Source organism: Rhinopithecus bieti, unplaced genomic scaffold (genome assembly GCF_001698545.2).
Source record: "Rhinopithecus bieti isolate Rb0 unplaced genomic scaffold, ASM169854v2 scaffold_32105, whole genome shotgun sequence".
Taxonomy (NCBI): domain Eukaryota; kingdom Metazoa; phylum Chordata; class Mammalia; order Primates; family Cercopithecidae; genus Rhinopithecus; species Rhinopithecus bieti.
This window is the reverse complement of record NW_016814250.1, coordinates 1,207,916-1,227,439: the sequence shown is the minus strand read 5'-3', so window position 1 is coordinate 1,227,439 and position 19,524 is coordinate 1,207,916. Positions and strand designations below refer to the sequence as shown.

General features: G+C 38.5%; 1 protein-coding gene across 1 annotated transcript in view; it reads right to left on the bottom strand.

Annotated features, from left to right (window-relative positions):
- ARHGAP10 (Rho GTPase activating protein 10) overlaps positions 1-19,524 on the bottom strand; it is a 341,688-nt gene that overhangs the window by 98,322 nt on the left and 223,842 nt on the right. The window contains exons 16-18 of the mRNA XM_017850073.1: positions 15,616-15,674; positions 6,317-6,422; positions 4,308-4,467 (exon numbers count right to left, since the gene is read on the bottom strand). Of these exons, the coding sequence (XP_017705562.1) occupies positions 4,308-4,467; positions 6,317-6,422; positions 15,616-15,674 (325 nt within the window). The remainder of the gene's footprint in view (positions 1-4,307; positions 4,468-6,316; positions 6,423-15,615; positions 15,675-19,524) is intronic.

Sequence of the window (19,524 nt, the reverse complement as noted above, 5' to 3'; positions counted from 1 at the left end):
CTTTGCCTTTTTTTTTTTTTTTCTTGAGACGGAATCTCGCTCTTATCACCCAGGCTGGCATGCAGTGGCACAATCTCAGCTCACTGCAACCTCCGCCTCCTGGGTTTAAGCAATTGTCCTGCCTCAGGAGGCGCCTGCCACCATGCCTGGCTAATTTTTGTACTTTTTTTTAGTAGAGACAGGGTTTTGCCATGTTGGCCAGGCTGGTCTCGAACTCCTGACCTCAGGTGATCCACCCGCCTCGGCCTCCCAAAGTGCTGGGATTGCAGGCGTGAGCCACCGTGCTCAGCCCACATCTTTATTATGTGTAAATAAAGCTAAAACATATGGATTAAGTCTCCTATAAAGCATATACAGATTTATGAAAACAGCAAAGAGGCTAGGAAAAATTGTGATCTCCAAAGCAGATTAACTAGGGGCCTTTTTCTAACTCCAAAATTCATCTAGAGCAATCTTGCTTTAATTACATGTTGAAGTTTCTTCTTTGCTTTACTGACTTTCCTGGAGTCAACAATTTTCACATTCCTAGGGAGGAAAAACAAACAACTGAGGAAAAGAAAATGACTTCCTTCTCTTGTCATTTTTCCCCGTCAGAGTCACTTTCAGTGACACACATAGGCCTCTTCCTTTCCTCCCCCAGTTTAACCTTCCTTTTTTGCCCCCCTCATCCATTACTGTAATGTTTTCCTTTCTCAGACTACTCTTTTAAACTTTTCCTGTCCTTACTTCCTCTCTTTTTTTCATCTTGTCCTGAAACACTAAGAGGGACTAGATCCTTCCCTCCCCACTCTACAGTCAAATGTTAGGATCCTCTGGAGGGTGCACTTAGGTCAGTTGTCAGGGAAACCTGTGGCTAACATAGATCCAAACATCCATATGAAGTTTTTCTGCACAAGCACCCTTGTCAGCATAAATATTCTTCCTCAGGGCAGAGCCTGGACTCTGCAGTGAAGTCCAACTGAGCGAACAAAGAGCCAGGAGTGGGAGTAGAAGTGTACAAGGATGAAATGGAAGAGACAAGGCGAGGTAATGGGGAAATTTAGGTTCTCAGAACTGTTAACTAATCCAAAATGACATCCCCCATCTCTAACCCCCCAACCCTGCCACACAACCCTGCTTCCAACCCTAAACCCATGCACACAGTGAAGAATCTGAAACTCGATGTCCATTCCTCCCTTCTGAATAGAAAGCCTGAGCACTTAATTAACGTTGGCTGTGCATTCATAGAACTATCTAGCCACAGAAAGGGAAGAGAAGGAAAACCAAAGACCTCTGCTTAGCTCTATAAAGCTCTGAAAGTGAGGCCACTTTCGTCTGCTGTAACTATTATAACTGGCTCGCCAACGCTACTGGAAAATTCCTGCAAAATTTATTAACAAGGTGAAAGCGGCACTATCTACTTCCCAGCAGACAAATCATGTACTTATCTCCCCAGTTTCAAAAAGGGAAGAAAACAGGCAGTTGCAGCATGAAATGGAGATCCTTTTATCCAAGACCAAGACCCAGAGCCAGTATTTTCACAAATAAATTGCATAAAAGTTTCCTAATTAGGATGTAATCAAATGATTGTTGAGCTACTGTAACATTGTTTCAAAGCTTGTAGTCTAATTATTCTTCTTTCTAAAACTGAATAGTAGCCATCTTTCCATGAGCTGTCTGGATGGATTAAATGCACACTAATGAGGCTTAATGACAGTTTGACAGGATCATAAAAGGAGGCATAAATTCACAACCACTGGCAAAAAAAAAAAAAAAAAAAAAAAAAAAGGCAAAACAAAATTCTTACACCCATAAACAAGCTGCTTTTACCATAATGGTAAAGAAAATCCCCAATCAGCTTTCAAGCGTATCTGTTCCATAAGAACCAACATTAGCAACAAGCTGGAACTGCTCCAGCAAACAGCCAATGCAGCAAGTACCCAAGAAATACTCCTGCTATGCCTTCCCCAAAGGGACTACATTTCTGTTTGCCTGTCTCTTCCCAGTCATCCAAACCCTTCAAAATATATTGAATTCATTATTTCATTCCATAAATATTAACTGAACACCTAATATGTACCAGGTATTACTATAAGTCGACAAAAAGATCTCTGGCCTCAAAGATCTTAGCAGGGAGAAATAGACAAGTAAGAAAATAAGTTATGTAACATGTTAGACTGGGGTACGTTTATGGGATCCAAGTCCCAAAACATGGCTTCCGCCCCCAGATGACGACCTGCTTTCCCACAAGAGCTGGAACATTCATCTGCACATCCGGCACCTACTACATGTCTGGCATATGATGCAATCTCAATTTTAAAAAACCTTTTAATAAACAAATGAATGACCAAGCATTCTAAGAGTTTTCCAGCTCCCTATCTTAAGAGGCAGAAGTCAGGAATGTTATTAGCAAAGTGCTCATCTACGGGTGACTGAATGAAGAAAAACATATATATATAAATTCTTGGAAGAAAATAATGTGGTTTTTAAAGTCATGTTTCCCCTTGATTATAGAGAAACAAGTAAGAAAGCAAGTCACTTAAGAGATTATTCATTTTAAACCAGAAATACTTAACCTACAGTCCACAGATTCAGGAATGCAGGTGAGCCCACTGAAATTGTTAAAACAATTAAGGGGAAAGAAGGATTTATGTGCATTTATCTGGGTTACTAACAAAAGGGTTAATAACTTTTGTCAGCTTCTCAGTGGTCTGTGATCTCAAGAAGATTGAAAAGTACTGCCCTAAAGAATAAGTGTTTTTAAAAACTATATTTACATCCTTATAAAAATAAAAGTACACTTTTAGCTATGAGTCACCATCATCATTTTTCTTAATAAGTGGAAGCTTTACTTTGAGGGGGCTTGAGACAGCGGGAGAGAGGCAGGCCCTCAAGGTGGTCCTATTGAGAACAGCACTCCAAGAGCATCCTGAAACCATTTTTTCCATATGTTCCCTCATAGATTATCTCATCCCTACTTATAAACGAAGCCCAGCTACACTGAATAGACACCAGCTCCTTGCAATTCTGAATTCAAACACAAACTGGCATGGGCCAGCTCTAACATCAACAAATGTCATACTCTCAGAATGCTTAGTCACTCATTTGTTTATTAAAATGAGAAATGTTTTAACTCTTATGAACAAAACCTTCTCAAATACTAATGAAAACTTCTTTCGTGTTCCAGACTGAAGTCCTCTCCTAAGTTCTTAAGAAGAGACGCTTCCTCCCTAGATCAGCAGATCTTCTTGCTGGCTACTTATCATAATTCTTGGGAAGGCAAAAATTTAACAGAATACACACAGCTATGCAGCCACTTAAAAGAGTCCCTCAGGTGGATTTTCGGGGTTGAAAATTATTGCTCTAGATTGGGGGATATGCAAGGATATCCTTTTTTCTGTAAAGGACCAGACAGTACATAGTTTTGCCTTGCGGGCTATCTGGTCTCTGTTGTAATTACCAGACTCTTTTGTTGTATTGTAAGAGTAGCCATAGACAATGTGTAATCAAGGAGAAAATAACAGTAACTTGGGAAAGTGACCCCAAAGTGACAATCATGAACAGTACTTATTTCTAGTAGTTAATATGTTGAGTGGGTATGGTGGGAGGGAAGAGTATATTAAAGCAGTTTCTGCTCACCCCAACGTGGATCTCCTGAGTCAACCCCATCCACCACAACCCAGGAATATGTACCCTTCCCTGCTGCCCAGATGTAATGCCTAAGCCTATTTGAAGAGTTTATCCTTCCCCAACTTCTCCTCCTTTATGTGCCATTCACAACAGTTAGGTGTAACCAGAAAGATTCTTTGGAAGGCAGGCAACTTTCCCAGGTGCAGAGCAGGGGCTGGCCTTGCTGCCCCTCAACCCCTACTCTCAATGATGCTCATGGTCTTCTGGCCCCATCTCACATCCTTTCAACCTTATTTGCCTTATTTTCTCTTGTAAGTTGCAAAGCCCTAACGTGCTCAAGAGTACAGAGTTGCTGTGCCACATGGAATTTGAGTGAGAAATCCAAAGATGGGAATAAAAGCAACAGAAGTCCTAAACAGTTCACAATTGCCTTGATACTCACTTGCATCTGGATTAAATGCTTCTTCATTAAACCAGTGAGACAACAAAAGACCAGATAAATTTCACATTTATGGAACTCCATCAGAAGATAGAAGCTCAATGAGAACTTCTGAGAACCAAGTTCATCATAGTGAGGATAAAAGAATTTTTTTAAACAGAGAGAGAGAAAAGGGAAATCTAAGATGATCATTGTGTAGTACATGGCGACAAGCCAAAAACAAAATCTCTTAAAGAAAAGAAAAAAAAAAGAATTTTACCTTTTCATGGTTTTCAATTAAGATTTCCACAACGATATTCTGAAACTTCAAGTCCATGAGGGCAGCGACAGTTTCTTCCTGTGGCCTCATCAGAGTTGGTCCAAACACCACTCCTAAATTTGCCACGGTCATCAGGTTCTGCTTGGAGTGATTTGAAACGCTGAAATTGGTAAGGGGGGAGGAATCTGTTTAATCAAAGGAGCAAAAATTGTGGACTGTAAATAGTCTGCAACTCTGTATTTCCTTAAAAGCAAGGGGTCAAGAGACTTAACCGTCCTCAACATCTACCTCTGAAATAACCAGATCTGAGAAACTCTCCATGCAGGCGATGCTGCCTACTCCTTTACTTCCCTTTCTTTGGCGCTCTACTCTAACCACAATGGCTTTCTTTTTTTTTTTTGAGACGGAGTCTTGCTCTGTCGCCCAGGCTGGGGTGCAGTGGCCGGATCTCTGCTCACTGCAAGCTCCGCCTCCCAGGTTTACGCCATTCTCCTGCCTCAGCCTCCCGAGTAGCTGGGACTACAGGCGCCCGCCACCTCGCCCGGCTAGTTTTTTGTATTTTTTAGTAGAGAAGGGGTTTCACCGTGTTAGCCAGGATGGTCTCGATCTGCTGACCTCGTGATCCGCCCGTCTCGGCCTCCCAAAGTGCCGGGATTACAGGCTTGAGCCACCGCGCCCGGCCTTCACAATGGCTTTCTTAATAATTCCATGTACAGTTGGCCCTCTGTATCCCCTGAGAATTGATGTCAGAACCCCTGCAGACACCAAAATCTGCAGATGTTCAAGTCCTACAGTCAACCCAGGAAACCCACGGATTAAAAAAAAAAATCAACCCTCAAGTCCACAGGGAATACTGTATTTCTGATCAGCAGCTGGTTGAATCTGCCCATGCAGAACTCACAAAGGGCCAATTGTAGGTGCTAAGCTTGCTTCCCCCAAAAGCCTTAGTTTACTGTTCCCTTCTTCTTAGAAAACTCACTCTTTCCCCAGAATATTATACTTTTGCTTCCAAGGAATACTAGACCGTGTAGCATCCTTGTAAAAGCATGCAAAGTTTGGTCAGAGCACCCACAATCACTCCTTCAGCCCAGTATCATTGTGCAGTCAATCACCTAGACAACTGTTCTCAGCAGCCCCGCAACTTTATTCAGGTCTAAACTCAAAGATACCATCTTCAAAAAGCCTTTGCATAATAACAATTTTTATAGTCTCACACTCAATATATTCTGTCCCCTTACTCTGCTTTGTGTTTCTGCCACTTATCATCTGAAGCTATTTTATATTTTCATTTGTAATCTGTTTTTCATATTTTCCCCTTAGAAAGTAAGCCTCATGAAAGTTGGGACTTAGACTATCTTATTCAACTATGTATCCACTAGCACCTAAAAAAGGCATTCACTAAATATTTGCTGACCAAACGAATAAATAGCTAAATTAGCAATGGGACCCTTGGCAAATCACAGTATCTTCTGTCCTTCATTTTCTTTCTATGTAAAATAAAGGTTCTAAAATACAGCATTCTTCAGCTTCCTTTCACCTCTAAAATTCTAGTTAGGATGATCTCTATACTTAAAGAAAGGGATAATTTCTCCCGTGATTCGATTTTGCTGACTTTTAAAAGGAGGAGGAAAAGAGAATGAAATCTATAAAATAACTACCCATTATTGAATTAAGTCAACTTAAAGGACATGTTCAAACTTAGAGTTAGGTAGGTGTGAAACCAAGCTAAATATTCTAACAAATTTATATTCACATTTCCAGAATCTGTGTATAGGGTAATGTATAACATTCTCCTCTTTCACTTAAAATCAAACCCTGAGTTGCTGGCAGAGATGTTAAGCAAATAATTATACAACTTCATGAAAGCATATTTCAACAGTCTTGTCCAAAATACACACAATGAGTCAAACATACAGCCTGCCCTTCCAGGTGTGGTCCCCAGTTCCACCCATCACAAATCCCAGAGCACGACCCAGCACCCAGAGCAAAGTGAAGAAAAAGAGGCTTACTTTGTTAAGTGTTTCACCAAAATGTCCAACATCTCTTTATTCTTCTCTGGCAGTTTGTGTACCAAGAAATGGATCGCATTAACCCGAGATTCTGGGCTGCCGCTTTCTTCCAAAAAAAAAAAAAAAAAGGAAAAGAAAAGAAAACAATAGTTAGTAGAGAACTCAGAATCAAATATATTTCCCAAGCAAACAATGACAACAGCTCCTCTGTTCAAGATTATCAAACATGGAGCATGTAAACATATTTTGCCATCTTTAAAAGGAAAAAAAAAATCTTTCTCCTTATGATGAATCTTCTCGTGCCTCCCCTAATGAGCTAATGTCAGTGTGGCTGCGATCGGTGCCTTTCTCTTGGTTTATATTACAGAATGGACAGCTGCTAAGCTTCTCCTTCCGACATGCTGCGTTTCATATCTGTTCGTCGTTTACTCGATGGGTTCCAGTCACTGGGTCACGCCACAATGGAATAAAAGTAAAATATCAGCAAATAACCTATTCCATGTTACAGGCTGAACTGGATTCCGCCCCCCCCCCACCCCCCAAAAAAGTATGTTGAAGTTCTAGCCCTTAGAACTCAGAGTGTGGCTGTTTTAAACTCTACGTGGGATTTAATGTCATCAGGTATGCTAAGGCATGCATGAAAATGACTGTCAGGAAAAGTTTAGACTCACAGAGCCCTAGAAACAGACGGCATGGCATGTTGTGCAGAGCCATGTGGGGAAGCACCAGCCTCGATCAAGAAGCAGAGGGAGAACGGGGATTGTGGGCAAAGCCTCTACTGTAGTTTCTGCAAGAAAGAATGGGCGAGGCAGGGTGTGCAGGTTGAGGACTGGCTGGTTTAAATTATTTCAGTGGGCACTGCAGCGCAAGGGCTGTCCCTAGTTGCTGGAACTCAGGACTGAAGTCACAAAGGCAGGAGAATACAGCCTGTAGTGTAAGGGCTCGCAGAGGAGGCTGGCGGGGAGGGGGGTCACAGGGTTTTGCATTGGAGAATTCCATGTGAAAAGTCTGCAGAAGTTTAATATCTCCAGGAATTGGCTAGCCCTGGGAGGGGCAGTTTCCTCGGGTCAGTGAGGCCCCGGATATCAAAACATCAGAATGAAAAGGTGTGCTTAATACACGACCTTATTTGGGAAAAGAGCTGTTGCAGATGTCAGTTCAGATGAGATCATAATTGAAGTAGGGTGGGGCCTCTTCATCCAATATGACTGGTGTCCTTATAAGAAAACAAAGAGAGGGATGGTGGCCATGTACAGACAGCACAGGGGAGGTTGTCCTGCCACAGCAGAGGCAGAGGCTGGAATGAAGGACCCACAAGCCAAGGGATGCTAAGGACTGCCAGCAACCACCAGAAGCTATGAGTGGCAAGGAGGGATCCCTCTTACAGCCTTCAGAGGGAGCACGGCCCTCCCAACATCTTGATTTCAGACTTCCAGCCTCTAAGAATTGTGACGGAATAAATGCCGAGGCTTTGAAGCCACTTGGTTAATAGTAAGTACTTTGTTCCAACAGCCCTGGGAAACTAACCCATTCCCTTAACCCCCAAATTTTGGAATTATTATACGTGGCTCTTATTAACAGTGTACCCCAATTCCCTTTATTGTGTTCTTGATTGGAAAACTATCAAATCAATAAAATGTTTGTTATTGAAGATTTTGCTAGTTTTCACAGGTGTCAAAGAAGCAACAAAAGAAAATTAGGTTCTAACTTTACTGCTGACAGAAAAGAAGGTTAGAAGTGGCTTTGGAGGTTCACTTAGGGCTGGCCAGGGAAGCTCAGGAAGGCTCTCATAATGGACAGTCCTTGAAGTTTGGGTCCTGAAGAATGGGGAAGGGTTCAAGGAAAGGCAGGACTGAGAGGCAGGGGGAACATTCCAGATTCAGTAAATAGCATGACAAAAAGCACAGGGCCGGTGCGGAGACAGCTCTTACGAAAGGTAGCCTGAGGCCACCTCTGGTCTGCAAAGGCCAATATAAAGAAGTTGTCTCACTGTTGGCTTCTAAATTAGTCAAGTGAAAATAAAGCAAGAAAGGGATATGAATAGAGTTAAATTTGGGGAAGATATGCCTCATATTTTTTTAAAGGATGGATTAGAATGGGAAAAAGAACTAGTTAAGAGGGAACAGTTATTTGGGAGACAAGAAGTAAGAAATGAAAGGAGGGGTGGCCAGGCACAGTGGCTCATGCCTGTAATCCCAGCACTTTGGGAGGCCGCGGTGGGCAGATCACTTGAGGTCAGGAGTTCAAGACCAGCCTGGCCAACATGGTGAGACCATCTCTACTAAAAATACAAAAATCAGCCAGGTGTGGTGGCACACACCTGTAATCCCAGCTACCCAGGAGACTAAGGTGGGAGAATGGCTTGAACCTAGCAGGCAGAGGTTGCAGCGCCACTGCACTCCAGCCTGGGTGACAGCGAGAGACTCCATCTCAAAATAAATAAATAAATAAAGGGAGGTAGGTGGTAGAACTACAAAGAGGGAGGTAGAACAAAGAAGTATAGATGCCCTATGATTTACAATGGGGGGACATCCCAATAAGCCCATCGTAAAGTCAAAAGATTGTATGTCAGGACCGTCACTACACCTGGGAATTGCTGCTTCTAACTGATAGCTGAGTGGTCTTGAACAAATTACCTAACTGACCTCTCTGTGCCTCAGCTCCCTCATGTGCAAAATGAAAACAGTATCTTAAGAGGCCATTATGAGATTCAATGCTATAATATACACAAAGCACTTAGCCTCCGTGGCTGGCACGTGTGGGCACTCAATCACTGTTAGCCATTATTACTGTTGTTGCTAATGTTACTATTATTATTTGAGCGCTACCATGGAAGAAGCAGAACTGACAGGTTTTAACAGCAGACTAGCAGTGGGTCAGAAGGAAGAAGGCAGAGATGAGCAGTGTTTCACATCTGGGTTGTCTGATAACAGGGCCAATTCCACCAACAGACAGAAACATAGCAGCCAAAGCTGTCTTGAGGAAGGAGATGATGGTGGAGGGAATGGAGGAAGTGACATTCAAATGGTTGGTCTCTAGCAGTAGATGGAAACAGTAGGAGGCTTTAGAGATCAAGGCTAGAAACGTTCTCCAGGAGGTGTGACCACTAGCTCATGGACAAAGCTGCCCAACTTCTACAGAAAGCTAACTGAGGGCACTGCGGGCAAAAGGGCTCCAAAGAGGTACAGGGAGACGTGAAGTCAAGGGCTAAGACAAGCAGGCAATGCAACTGAGGAGGAGGAGGAGGTGGGAGGATCAGGGAGCTTTGATGCCATCAGGAAGGCAACTGAGAAGAAACCTGCAAAGGCTGGGCACAGCCAATGGACTCGAAAGTTAAGGAGAGGTCAAGGAATGGAAAGACTGGGAGAAGGGCCCTGGGTATCACCAGGTTTATCAACTGAGAGTCCCTTTCTACTCAAATGAGGGGGTTAAACAAAGAGGGAGCTGCTGGAGAAGGGGTGAAGAGTGGGATTTCAGAACACTTGCTCAGAAAGTAAAAAACAAGAGAATGGGAAAGAGAGGTAAAGCAGATCAAGAAAGGGACATTTTTTTTCCCCAAAGGATAATAGTTTTTTTCCTTATGACAAAAGTTAAATACTTGTAATACTAAAATCTTGGACAACACAGAGAAAACGAACTTAGTATAAAGTACTAAATATCTGAAATATATACATACGAGAAACAGCATGCAATCAGATTAGAAAGAACTACTAACCAATCAGGGAAAAAAGAGACAATCTAACAGACAAATAGGCAAAAGACTGGGGCACGAATTTCACAAAAGATTTATTCCTGTGACCAAAAAACCTATGAAAACAGAATAAACCTGTAACGGTGAAACAGAAATTCAAACCACAATGAAAGAGTAATATTCACCTGCCAGAATGGCTTTAAATGAATACTGAGCTTTGGCAAGGACATGAGGCAACTGAAACTTCCATATGCTAACTAGATGGGAGTCGTTCAAGGGTTCAACCACTCTGGAGAACTGTTCGGCAGTTATCTACTAAAGCTGAACAAACACATACCCTATGACCGACCCAAAAATTCCACTCATAGGTATACAACCAGGAAAAATGCACATAAACACTCATTAAAAGACACATACTCCTATATTCACAGCAGCGTTCTATTAGCCCAAAACTGGAAACAACCCAAATGTTCATTAACAGTAGAACAGATAAATCTATTGTGGCATCTTCAAACAGAATGCAATGAAAACGAAGGAATATTTCAGACAACATGAATGACTCTCACAAAATGAGTAAAAGAAACCAGATACAGAAGAATATACTCTGATTCCATTTACATAAAGTTCAAATGCTGCAGCCCCAACCTAGAATGTCAGGAGAGTGATCACACTTCAAGGGAGTGGATAATGACCACACGGGCATGAGAAAGGGCTTCTGATGATGTTTGATTGCTTGATCTGATTATGCGTGAAAATTCATTAAGCTGTATATTGATTTGAGCCTATGTTACATTTCAACAAAAAGTTCACTTAAAGCTACCCATAATAAACCTCATCCTAAAATAAACTGGTAAATTTTAAGCATAAATCCTGCAGAGTTTTCCTTCTTTTTTTTTTTTTTTTTTTTTTTTTTTTTTGTAATGAAATGCCTAAACAACCTATTTTATTTAATATATCATGGACATTTTTCAGTATCATTAAATGGAGCACCTTACCATTGATTTTATGAACACTCAGATTGTTTCCAATGTTTGTAAAGAGAAGTTTGTTCCAGTTTACACCCCTAATAATAGTGTTTGAGAATGAAAATGATACTTTACAATAGAGGACACTAAGACAGTTGTTGCTAAAGAGAAAGGATGCAAAAAGGCTAAGAAATTAAAAGGCACATAAAGAACACAATCAAATCGTATTACATCATAAAAAAACTTCTAGATACAAACTGAATTTATCACTGAAAACAAAAACAAAACTGTCTAAAGGATTAGGTAATAAATTATAACCCAGTTCTTAATCTGGTATAAAACCAAGATACCAATCAACACTGGCAAAATAAAACAGTGTAACAATTTCAGTTCACAGCTTCGATTTTTAAAAATGGAATTAAAGCAGAGACTCTGCAAAATAGTCGAAATCCCAAAGGAATAAAAGGACAATCACTGAGGATAAGAATGTTACACTGCAAAATTTAAAACTTTGGAAAACTTTGCACTAAAAACCTACTACTAACTTGTGAGTCTATCTTGCCATTAATAATGATCTTTTTCCAGTGAAAACCTAGTTTAAATATTTTAGGATTCATTATTTAGAAACACAAGCTAGAGAAGTTTCCCACACTCTATGAATTACATTCTTCATTTCTCAAAATAGTTTAATTGATTTTGAAAAATAGAGTCAAAACCTTTCACTATCTTCAGTGCCTCTCCTGCTAGCCCGTCCTCATCTATTTTAAAATCACACATCCATTCCTGCCAAGTCTTTTTCCCTCTTCTTCTTCTTCAAAAAAAAATATACTCTAGACTTTTAAAATAAAACCATTTTTTTCTCTATCTTGTTTTGAAATTAATCAGAGCTTGCTATTAGCAAGTATTTCTATGTAGCTACAACATAATACAAAAGGTACTCCAAAAAAGTTTTTGAAGATAAGTCATCTAAAGTTGCTTATGCTAATGCAATTTATTTTATTTTAATTGCTAGTGATTGACAAAGAATGAACAGCCAGCCTACCTTTAAAAAAAAAAAAAAAAAAAAAAACTAGGATACTAAATTAATCATAATACCAAATTCCTGAAATATGCCAGGGAATTAGGAGCTTACTGTAGTGGAAAAGGCATTTTAATTGTGTAACTACAAATCAGCATCTACCACACTGTAATGTCCATCTGCTTATGATGCTGTGCCAACTAACAGAAACTGAAAAAGATGTGATCGTACAGCTTATCAAAGACACAAGGCAGATAAATGCTAAATTATTTCAATATTGAAATGTCAAAAGTCAATGATACTGTAATTTTAGAAAGGCATCAGCAGTAACCATCCAAGCACTTCCCAAGGGATAAAGGGCTTCAGTCAACAGACATCAAGTGTTGCATTTCTCCTATGGTGTTCGCATCTACTGTGAAATGAATACATCAGGCTAAGGGCGAGGCATGCCACTAAGCATTCAGTTCCCTTAATTCCTGGGTTCCTGAACCCTTCCCCAGCAAGAATCACATGATTTTTGTCTTGCTTCCCAGGTAGGTTTATCAAAAAGGATAGAACATTCTGGTTAGGTAAACACCAATGTCTTGGCGCAAACACCAATGTCTTGGATCCGATTATAGTTATGCTTCTCATGATAAATAACCAAAGATCTTTGTGGTAATGATTTTGCTTCCCAAGTAACTTGATTACAGGAAGAAAGCACACAGAACATAGCAACATGAGTGTTTTGGTTTAAGTGACAGTGAAGAGTTTTTTTCTTCTGATGCAACAGGCATTCAGCCTTTAGTTGTCATTCTCGTACTAAGCACCATGACTCCAACCCTGAGGCATGAGTCCACTCTTACCAACATGATACAGCAAGGACTTTGAGGCCAAAAGGCTGACACAGAGATCATGGCTTACACAACATTCTCAAAGGTAACAGACATCACGCAGTAAGACATCCAGCTAGACGCCTGCCTGCTAGCCTTCCTGTGGTGGACACAATCTTTTGTATTCCTCATAGACCAGTTAACTGCCTTTTTGTCTTACAAATTTCCATGTCAAAAGTCCATTATAGTCTCCCCCAAGATGGATCGTCTACTAGGTTCCTTTTATAAGTTTAGTTTGGAATTCAGCTAATGGAGAAAGTTACATTAACTCTTAATTTTCTCAAAGAAAAAAATTTTTTAACTTTTCCAATGCAGTCAACCTTTGACAGAAGTAAGTTGCTTTTTTTTAGAACAAGGAACATAAAACAAATGTGCCTTTTGTGGTGACAAAATAGAAATGAAATTTATATTTGTATCATGAACCCTAGAAATTAACACGGAGGTTCACAACAGGAAACTACAGGAAAGAAACTGATAAGAGAAAATGATGCGACCAGGAGAAACCTTGGGAACTCTCAGCAGGGAGAGCAGAAGAGAAGAGACTATCTCATCGCCACAGAACAGATGGAAACCACTGCACATGACTGAGAAGAATCAAAAATTAGTTTTCAAGCTGGTGTGAGAGGTGGTAACAAAGACTGCTGATGCTTTGTAATTTTAGCAGTCAGTTCAGCTAACAGACACGAGCAAAAACAAGGTAAGCTGTCTCACTGTTCACAGAAAATTACAGCTTAACCACAATCCCGATTTTCCAACGGCATTCAAAAGGGGAGACTAATTTTGGCCACCTGATTTCTGTAACTATTTTATTTGATACTTAAAAGTCCATATGCAAAAGATTAGGAAGATCTGTTCCCACACTCTCTAAAAGAGGCAATGAGTGCAGAGAAGGGTACTCAAGAGATTAAAATAAAAACTTGAAGTGTACATTGGAAACGTTGGCCCCTAAAATACACCTATTTAATACATGTACTTTTTCTCATTAAATCAAGTTACTACAGGTCCCATTCCTACCATAATGGCACTTAGGTGCAAATCCATGCCAGTGATTACAGTAGAAACAGTATTTCTGTCTGACCGTCCTGTTATCCAAATCGCTGTGAAGACTATCGCAGCATTCCCACAAAGTCAGGAAGCAAAACACAAGGTACTGGTCCAACAGGTGATGATCTTGTCTGCGTTTCTACAATCCTTTTCACCACTCTGCTCAAAGATGCCTTCAACAAATTCTTTAAACTTACTTTCTACCACCACAGATTTTATTACCTCTTAAAGATGTAAGCTCCTAGCTCTTAGGAACCTCTTCATTTGGTAAAACACACTGATATTCAAATTTCAAAAACACTGCCATCAGTAATGGGGCATGATGATAATACTAATGATTGTGGTCATTTAAAACCATATTCCATAATCACTTTATCTTTCTCTAATTCTCAAAGGATTCTAGATTAAAATTGGCACTCTTCTGCTTTTTCCAGTCTCCAAGGCAAACAACATGAAACAATTGTCCTCCAATTAAGTTTAGTTTCTCTTTCCCCAGTTTGCCAAAAATGCCACAGGGAAGAAATCAAAACAACTAAGCATTTACTTGAGTTTTGCCGAGAAAATTTTCCCCACTCCCTTGATCTCACAAATTATCTTTTTGAAAAAATCCTCTCCCCATGTGAAAACAGAAGTGAATAGAACCCAGTTTTTGAAAAAGCCTCTTTTCTGTGTAGAGTCTAATAGGGCCTACACACTACTTCTTCTTGCAACACAGGAGGAACCTTTACACTGGCTGGAGCAGGGACCTCACAAGAAGGTAACATTTAAAGCAGTGTTCAGGCAGCAGTAACATTGGTCCCAAAGGGAATGCTCTAAGTTTTTCAACAGATGGAATATATCCAAGAGGAGAAAATAAAAGGAAATGAAAATACAATTACAGCTACTGTCAGTGCACCTGTGAAAACCAATACTGCAGGTTTTAACTCGTGGAACTAGGGTTCTGAATTTTAAATAAGGCTCCCTATAGTCTGGCAAGTTACTTAACATGTATCAACCTCCATTTCCTTCACTATGAAATACCTAACACCAGCGTACTTCAGAAGACTATGATGATTAAACAACACGCGTCAAATATAAAAAGTGAGCCATATAACAGAAAACAAGAAAACCTCAAATGAGTATGACTCACAAAAAAACAATCACAAAATTCCACCAACGATAGGCCTTTTTCATTTAACATTTGATCGCATACTAGTCACTCTGCATCAAATACCGTTTGGGGTTCTGACATTATCTCATAATATTCCTTCTGTCTGTAATTTACATCTGAGTATCTCTCTATGTGAAGCCATCTCCAAACTACTAATCTTTCCAAATCTACTCATCTCCCCAACCTTTCACAAGTTAAATACTTCTGTGTTCCCTCAGTGTTTTGCTCATGCCATTATTGTACATTTTGTAGTATAATGAGGAGTAAGTAAGACCCAGTACTTTCTATGGAATTGTCTCATGGGGACAAGAATCCTGTCTTGGCTTTACATATCCAGTAACATAGTAGGAAATAATTAATGCATGCGAACAAATGAATGAATATACTGTCCCTTTTAGTCACCTTCTAAGGATGGGGGGAGGGACCAAACATCATTTAAAGTGATTTCTATTTTTAACACAAATTGCAGTAACAACAAGTCGAATTTTCATATGGAAATTTTAGTTTATGCTCACTACCAACTACAAAACTGTTCCTATGACCTTTACATAATACTTACTGGCTGGAACAATGAAATCTCCGTGTAACTCATAGGTCATGAGAGGCTCTGGAAGGCTCCTGCGTGAAAAGAAAAGCTCAGAATTATCAAATAAATCCAAACAAGTCACTTCCGAGTTTTTTTATGAAAAGATGTCAAATTTGTTATGCATTTCTTAATTAGTGTGTAAAACTTCCCTAGGGAATATCTTTACATATCAAAAAAGATACATAAATCAAACGGATCACTTTATCAACTGCTGTTGACAACAAGCACTAACAAAGCCTAAGCAGCCACAAATCCCTACTAGACCTAAGCATACAGTATTTCATATCTAATCTTGGAAAGTACCTTTGTGAACATCTGGTTTGATATATAAAACTTCCTTCTACACATTAATGTATTTAAAGCCAAACATATTATCTAACCAAATGTAAACAAACAATTTTGAAACATCATCTCTAAGATATTAGCTGAAGATTCCACAAAAAATACATAGAAAACATTAAACAAACTCAAATCTTCCCTGCTTAAATATATTACAAAAATAAGAATTTATCTTTATGCCTATGAGAGATGAAATAAAATTGATGACAACTTTAAAAATATACACAGCATTTTCACAGTCTACAAAACAAGTTACATAAGGTAGTTTATTTTATCCTGTGATCAACAGAATGCTACAGTTCAGTCCACCTTGCTACATATCTTAAAATTATAAAAGACCAGAGCAACTAGCTTTATAAACACTTAAAGAATACCTAGACAAGTGTCGGTCTGTGCAGCCTTTCTGGAGGGTAATCTCGCAAGATATTAAGAACTTTTAAGAGGTTACAATCCTGTAACTCAGACATTCTGTTTCAAATTTTTTTAAAAAATCAAAGATGCACAAACAAAATTTTTTAACATATGCAAAGCCAAGAATATTGCCAGGAATAAAGAAGGCCACTTCATATTGACAAAGTGTCAACTCGTCTTGAAGGCAAAACAATACTAAATGTTAATAGATCTAATAAGAGAGCCCCAAAACACTCAAAGGAAAAACTGACAGAACTACAAGGAGAAATGGGCAAATACACAACTATAATCAGAGATTTAAATACCTCTCTGTTTCAGTAACAAGTAGAAAAATCAGGATACAGAAGATTTTAACAAAATATCAACCAACTTAATCCAATCGGCATGTCCTTCACCTAAATGACACTTCACTCAAAAGCAGAACACACATTCCCAGCACATACAGGCCATTTATTTTCCAAGATGAACCATATTCTGGGCCATGAAACAAATCTCAAAAACAAAAAGGGCTTAAGTCATACAGAGTTTCTTCTTTGATTACAACAAAAATTGAATTAAAATCAGTAACAGAAAGATAGCTGGAAAACTCGAAAGAGAAGCTAGAAAGTATTCTGAAATGAACGCAATAAAAGCACAACATATGAGAATTTGAGGGATGTTGGTAAAGCAGTACTAAGAGGAAATTTTATGCTACTAAACACCTATATTAAAAAGGAAGAAGCATGGTAAACCAAGGACTTCATTTTGTACCTTAATGAGCTATGAGGGGGAAAAAAAGTGTAAATTAAGCCCAAAGTAAGTAGAAGAAGAGAAATAAAAATCAAGCAGAAATCAATGAAATAGAAAACAGAAAAATAGAGAAAATAAATTAATCCAAAACCATATCTTTAAGATAATCAGTAAAATTGATCAATTTAGCCAGAATGATTAGGAAATAAAAAAGAGAAAACAAACAATGCCAGCAATGAGAAAGGTGACTGCAGAATCAGTGCAGATTCTGAAGTTATCAAAAATAAAGAAATACTATGAATAATTTTATGCCCATAAATTCAACAATTCAGATGAAATGGACAAATGTCTTAAAAGACACAAGCCACCAAAGTTCACTCAAGAAGAAACAGATAACCTGAGTAGTCCTATTGAATTTGTAGTTAAAAATATTGCCAGTAAGAAAACTAGGGCCAGATGATGTCACTCAATGAATTCTACCAAGCAATTAAGAAAGAAAAACTACTGATTCTATACAAATTCTTCCATAAAATAGAAGAGGGAATAATTTCTAACTCATTCTGTGAGGTAAACTTTATCCTAATATCAAAGTTAAACACATTATGAGAAAGGCATTATGAGAAAACTACAGACCAATATCACTCATGAACATAAATGCAACTATTCTAAATAAAATGTTACTAAATCAAATTCCACAAGATAAATAAGTTGGGTTCATAACAGGAATATAATACTAGCATAATATCTAAAAATCAATGTACTTCACCAAACAAAAAGAAAACTGTATGATCACATCAATAGACAATTTAGGAGAAATACCCTCTCCCACAAATTGTACTAGAACTACTGGAGATCCCCATGCAAAAATGAACTTGAATTCATACCTCATATCTTATGTAAAAATTAACTCAAAATGGATCATAGAACTAAGCGTAAAACCTAAAACTGTAAAACTTACAGAAGAAAACATAAAAGAAAACTTTTGTGACCTTGAATAAGTGCCAAGATTTCTTAATATAGCATCAAAAGTACAGTCCATAAAAAGAAAAAGTGATGAACTAGACTTCATCAAAATTAAAACTTCTCTTTGAAAGACACCTATTGAGAGAATGAAAAGAGGAATCACAGAATGAAGAAAATATTTGCAAAGCAGGTATCTAAGAAAGGACTTGTACTCAAAATATATTTTTTTAACTTTTAAAACACAATAATATGACAATCTAAGTTGTAAAAAATTGGGCAAAAGATATGCACAGACACTTCACCCAAGAAAATACATAAACGGAAAATAAGCACATAGAAAAAAAGTTCAACATTACTAGTTATTAGGGAAGTACAAACTAAAAGAACAATGAAATACTATCAAATACCTGTTAGGATGGCTAAAATGAGAAAGATTGACCAGCTTAAGAGTTGGCAAGAATGAAAAGGAAATGGAACTTCTGTACAGTGTTGGTGAGGATGTAAAGAAATACATCAACTTAGGAAGAAAGTTTGTTAGTTTCCCAAAAGGTTAAGCATACACTTACCACATGATCTCAATACTCCACTCCTGGGATTTATCCAAGAGAAACGAAAGCCTATGTCCACTCAAACATAGGTATATGAATGCCTTTAGCAGCTTTATGTGCAATAGCCAAAAGTTACAAGCAAGTTAAATATCCTTCAACAGAAGAACTGATTTTTTAAAATGCTGGTTTATCTATAAAATCGTCCATTAGTTAGCAGTGAGATGGAATGAACTGGTGGTATATGCTACAACATAGATGAATCTAATTATTCTAAGTGAAATAATACCAATTTCAAGTATATGCTGTATAATTCTATTTATATAAAATTACAGGAACTGTAAAGTAACATATCAGTAGATGAGGCTACTTCGGTGGGGTGAGAGATTTCAAACAGTAGGAGGAAACTTTTGGGGGTAATAATGCATAGGGTCACTATCTTGATTATGGTGATGTTTCAGAGGTACACACATATCAAACTTATATGCAGCTTATTGTATGTCAACTATGTTTCAATAAAGCTGTCTTAAAAAAACAAATAAAAACAGGCCAAGCATGGTAGCTCACACCTGTAACCCTACTGCTTTGGGAGGCCAAGGCGGGAGGATCACTTGAGGACAGGAGTTCAAGATCAGCCTAGGCAACAAAGTGAGACCCTGTCTCTATTTTTTTTTTAATGTTTTGAAAAGAAAATTGAAAAATAAAAGAAAAAAATGTTTAGGTACATATATTCCTTACATACAATTTACAATGCTATAGTCACATACAAACACAAAATGACAACCAGAAACTAAAATTTAATGCACGAGTGAAAAAGTCCTGCTCTTATTTCTCCTCCCTCTCCTTTTCCCCTACATTCCCATTTTACAAAGAAAATGAAAAAAAAAAAAAAAAA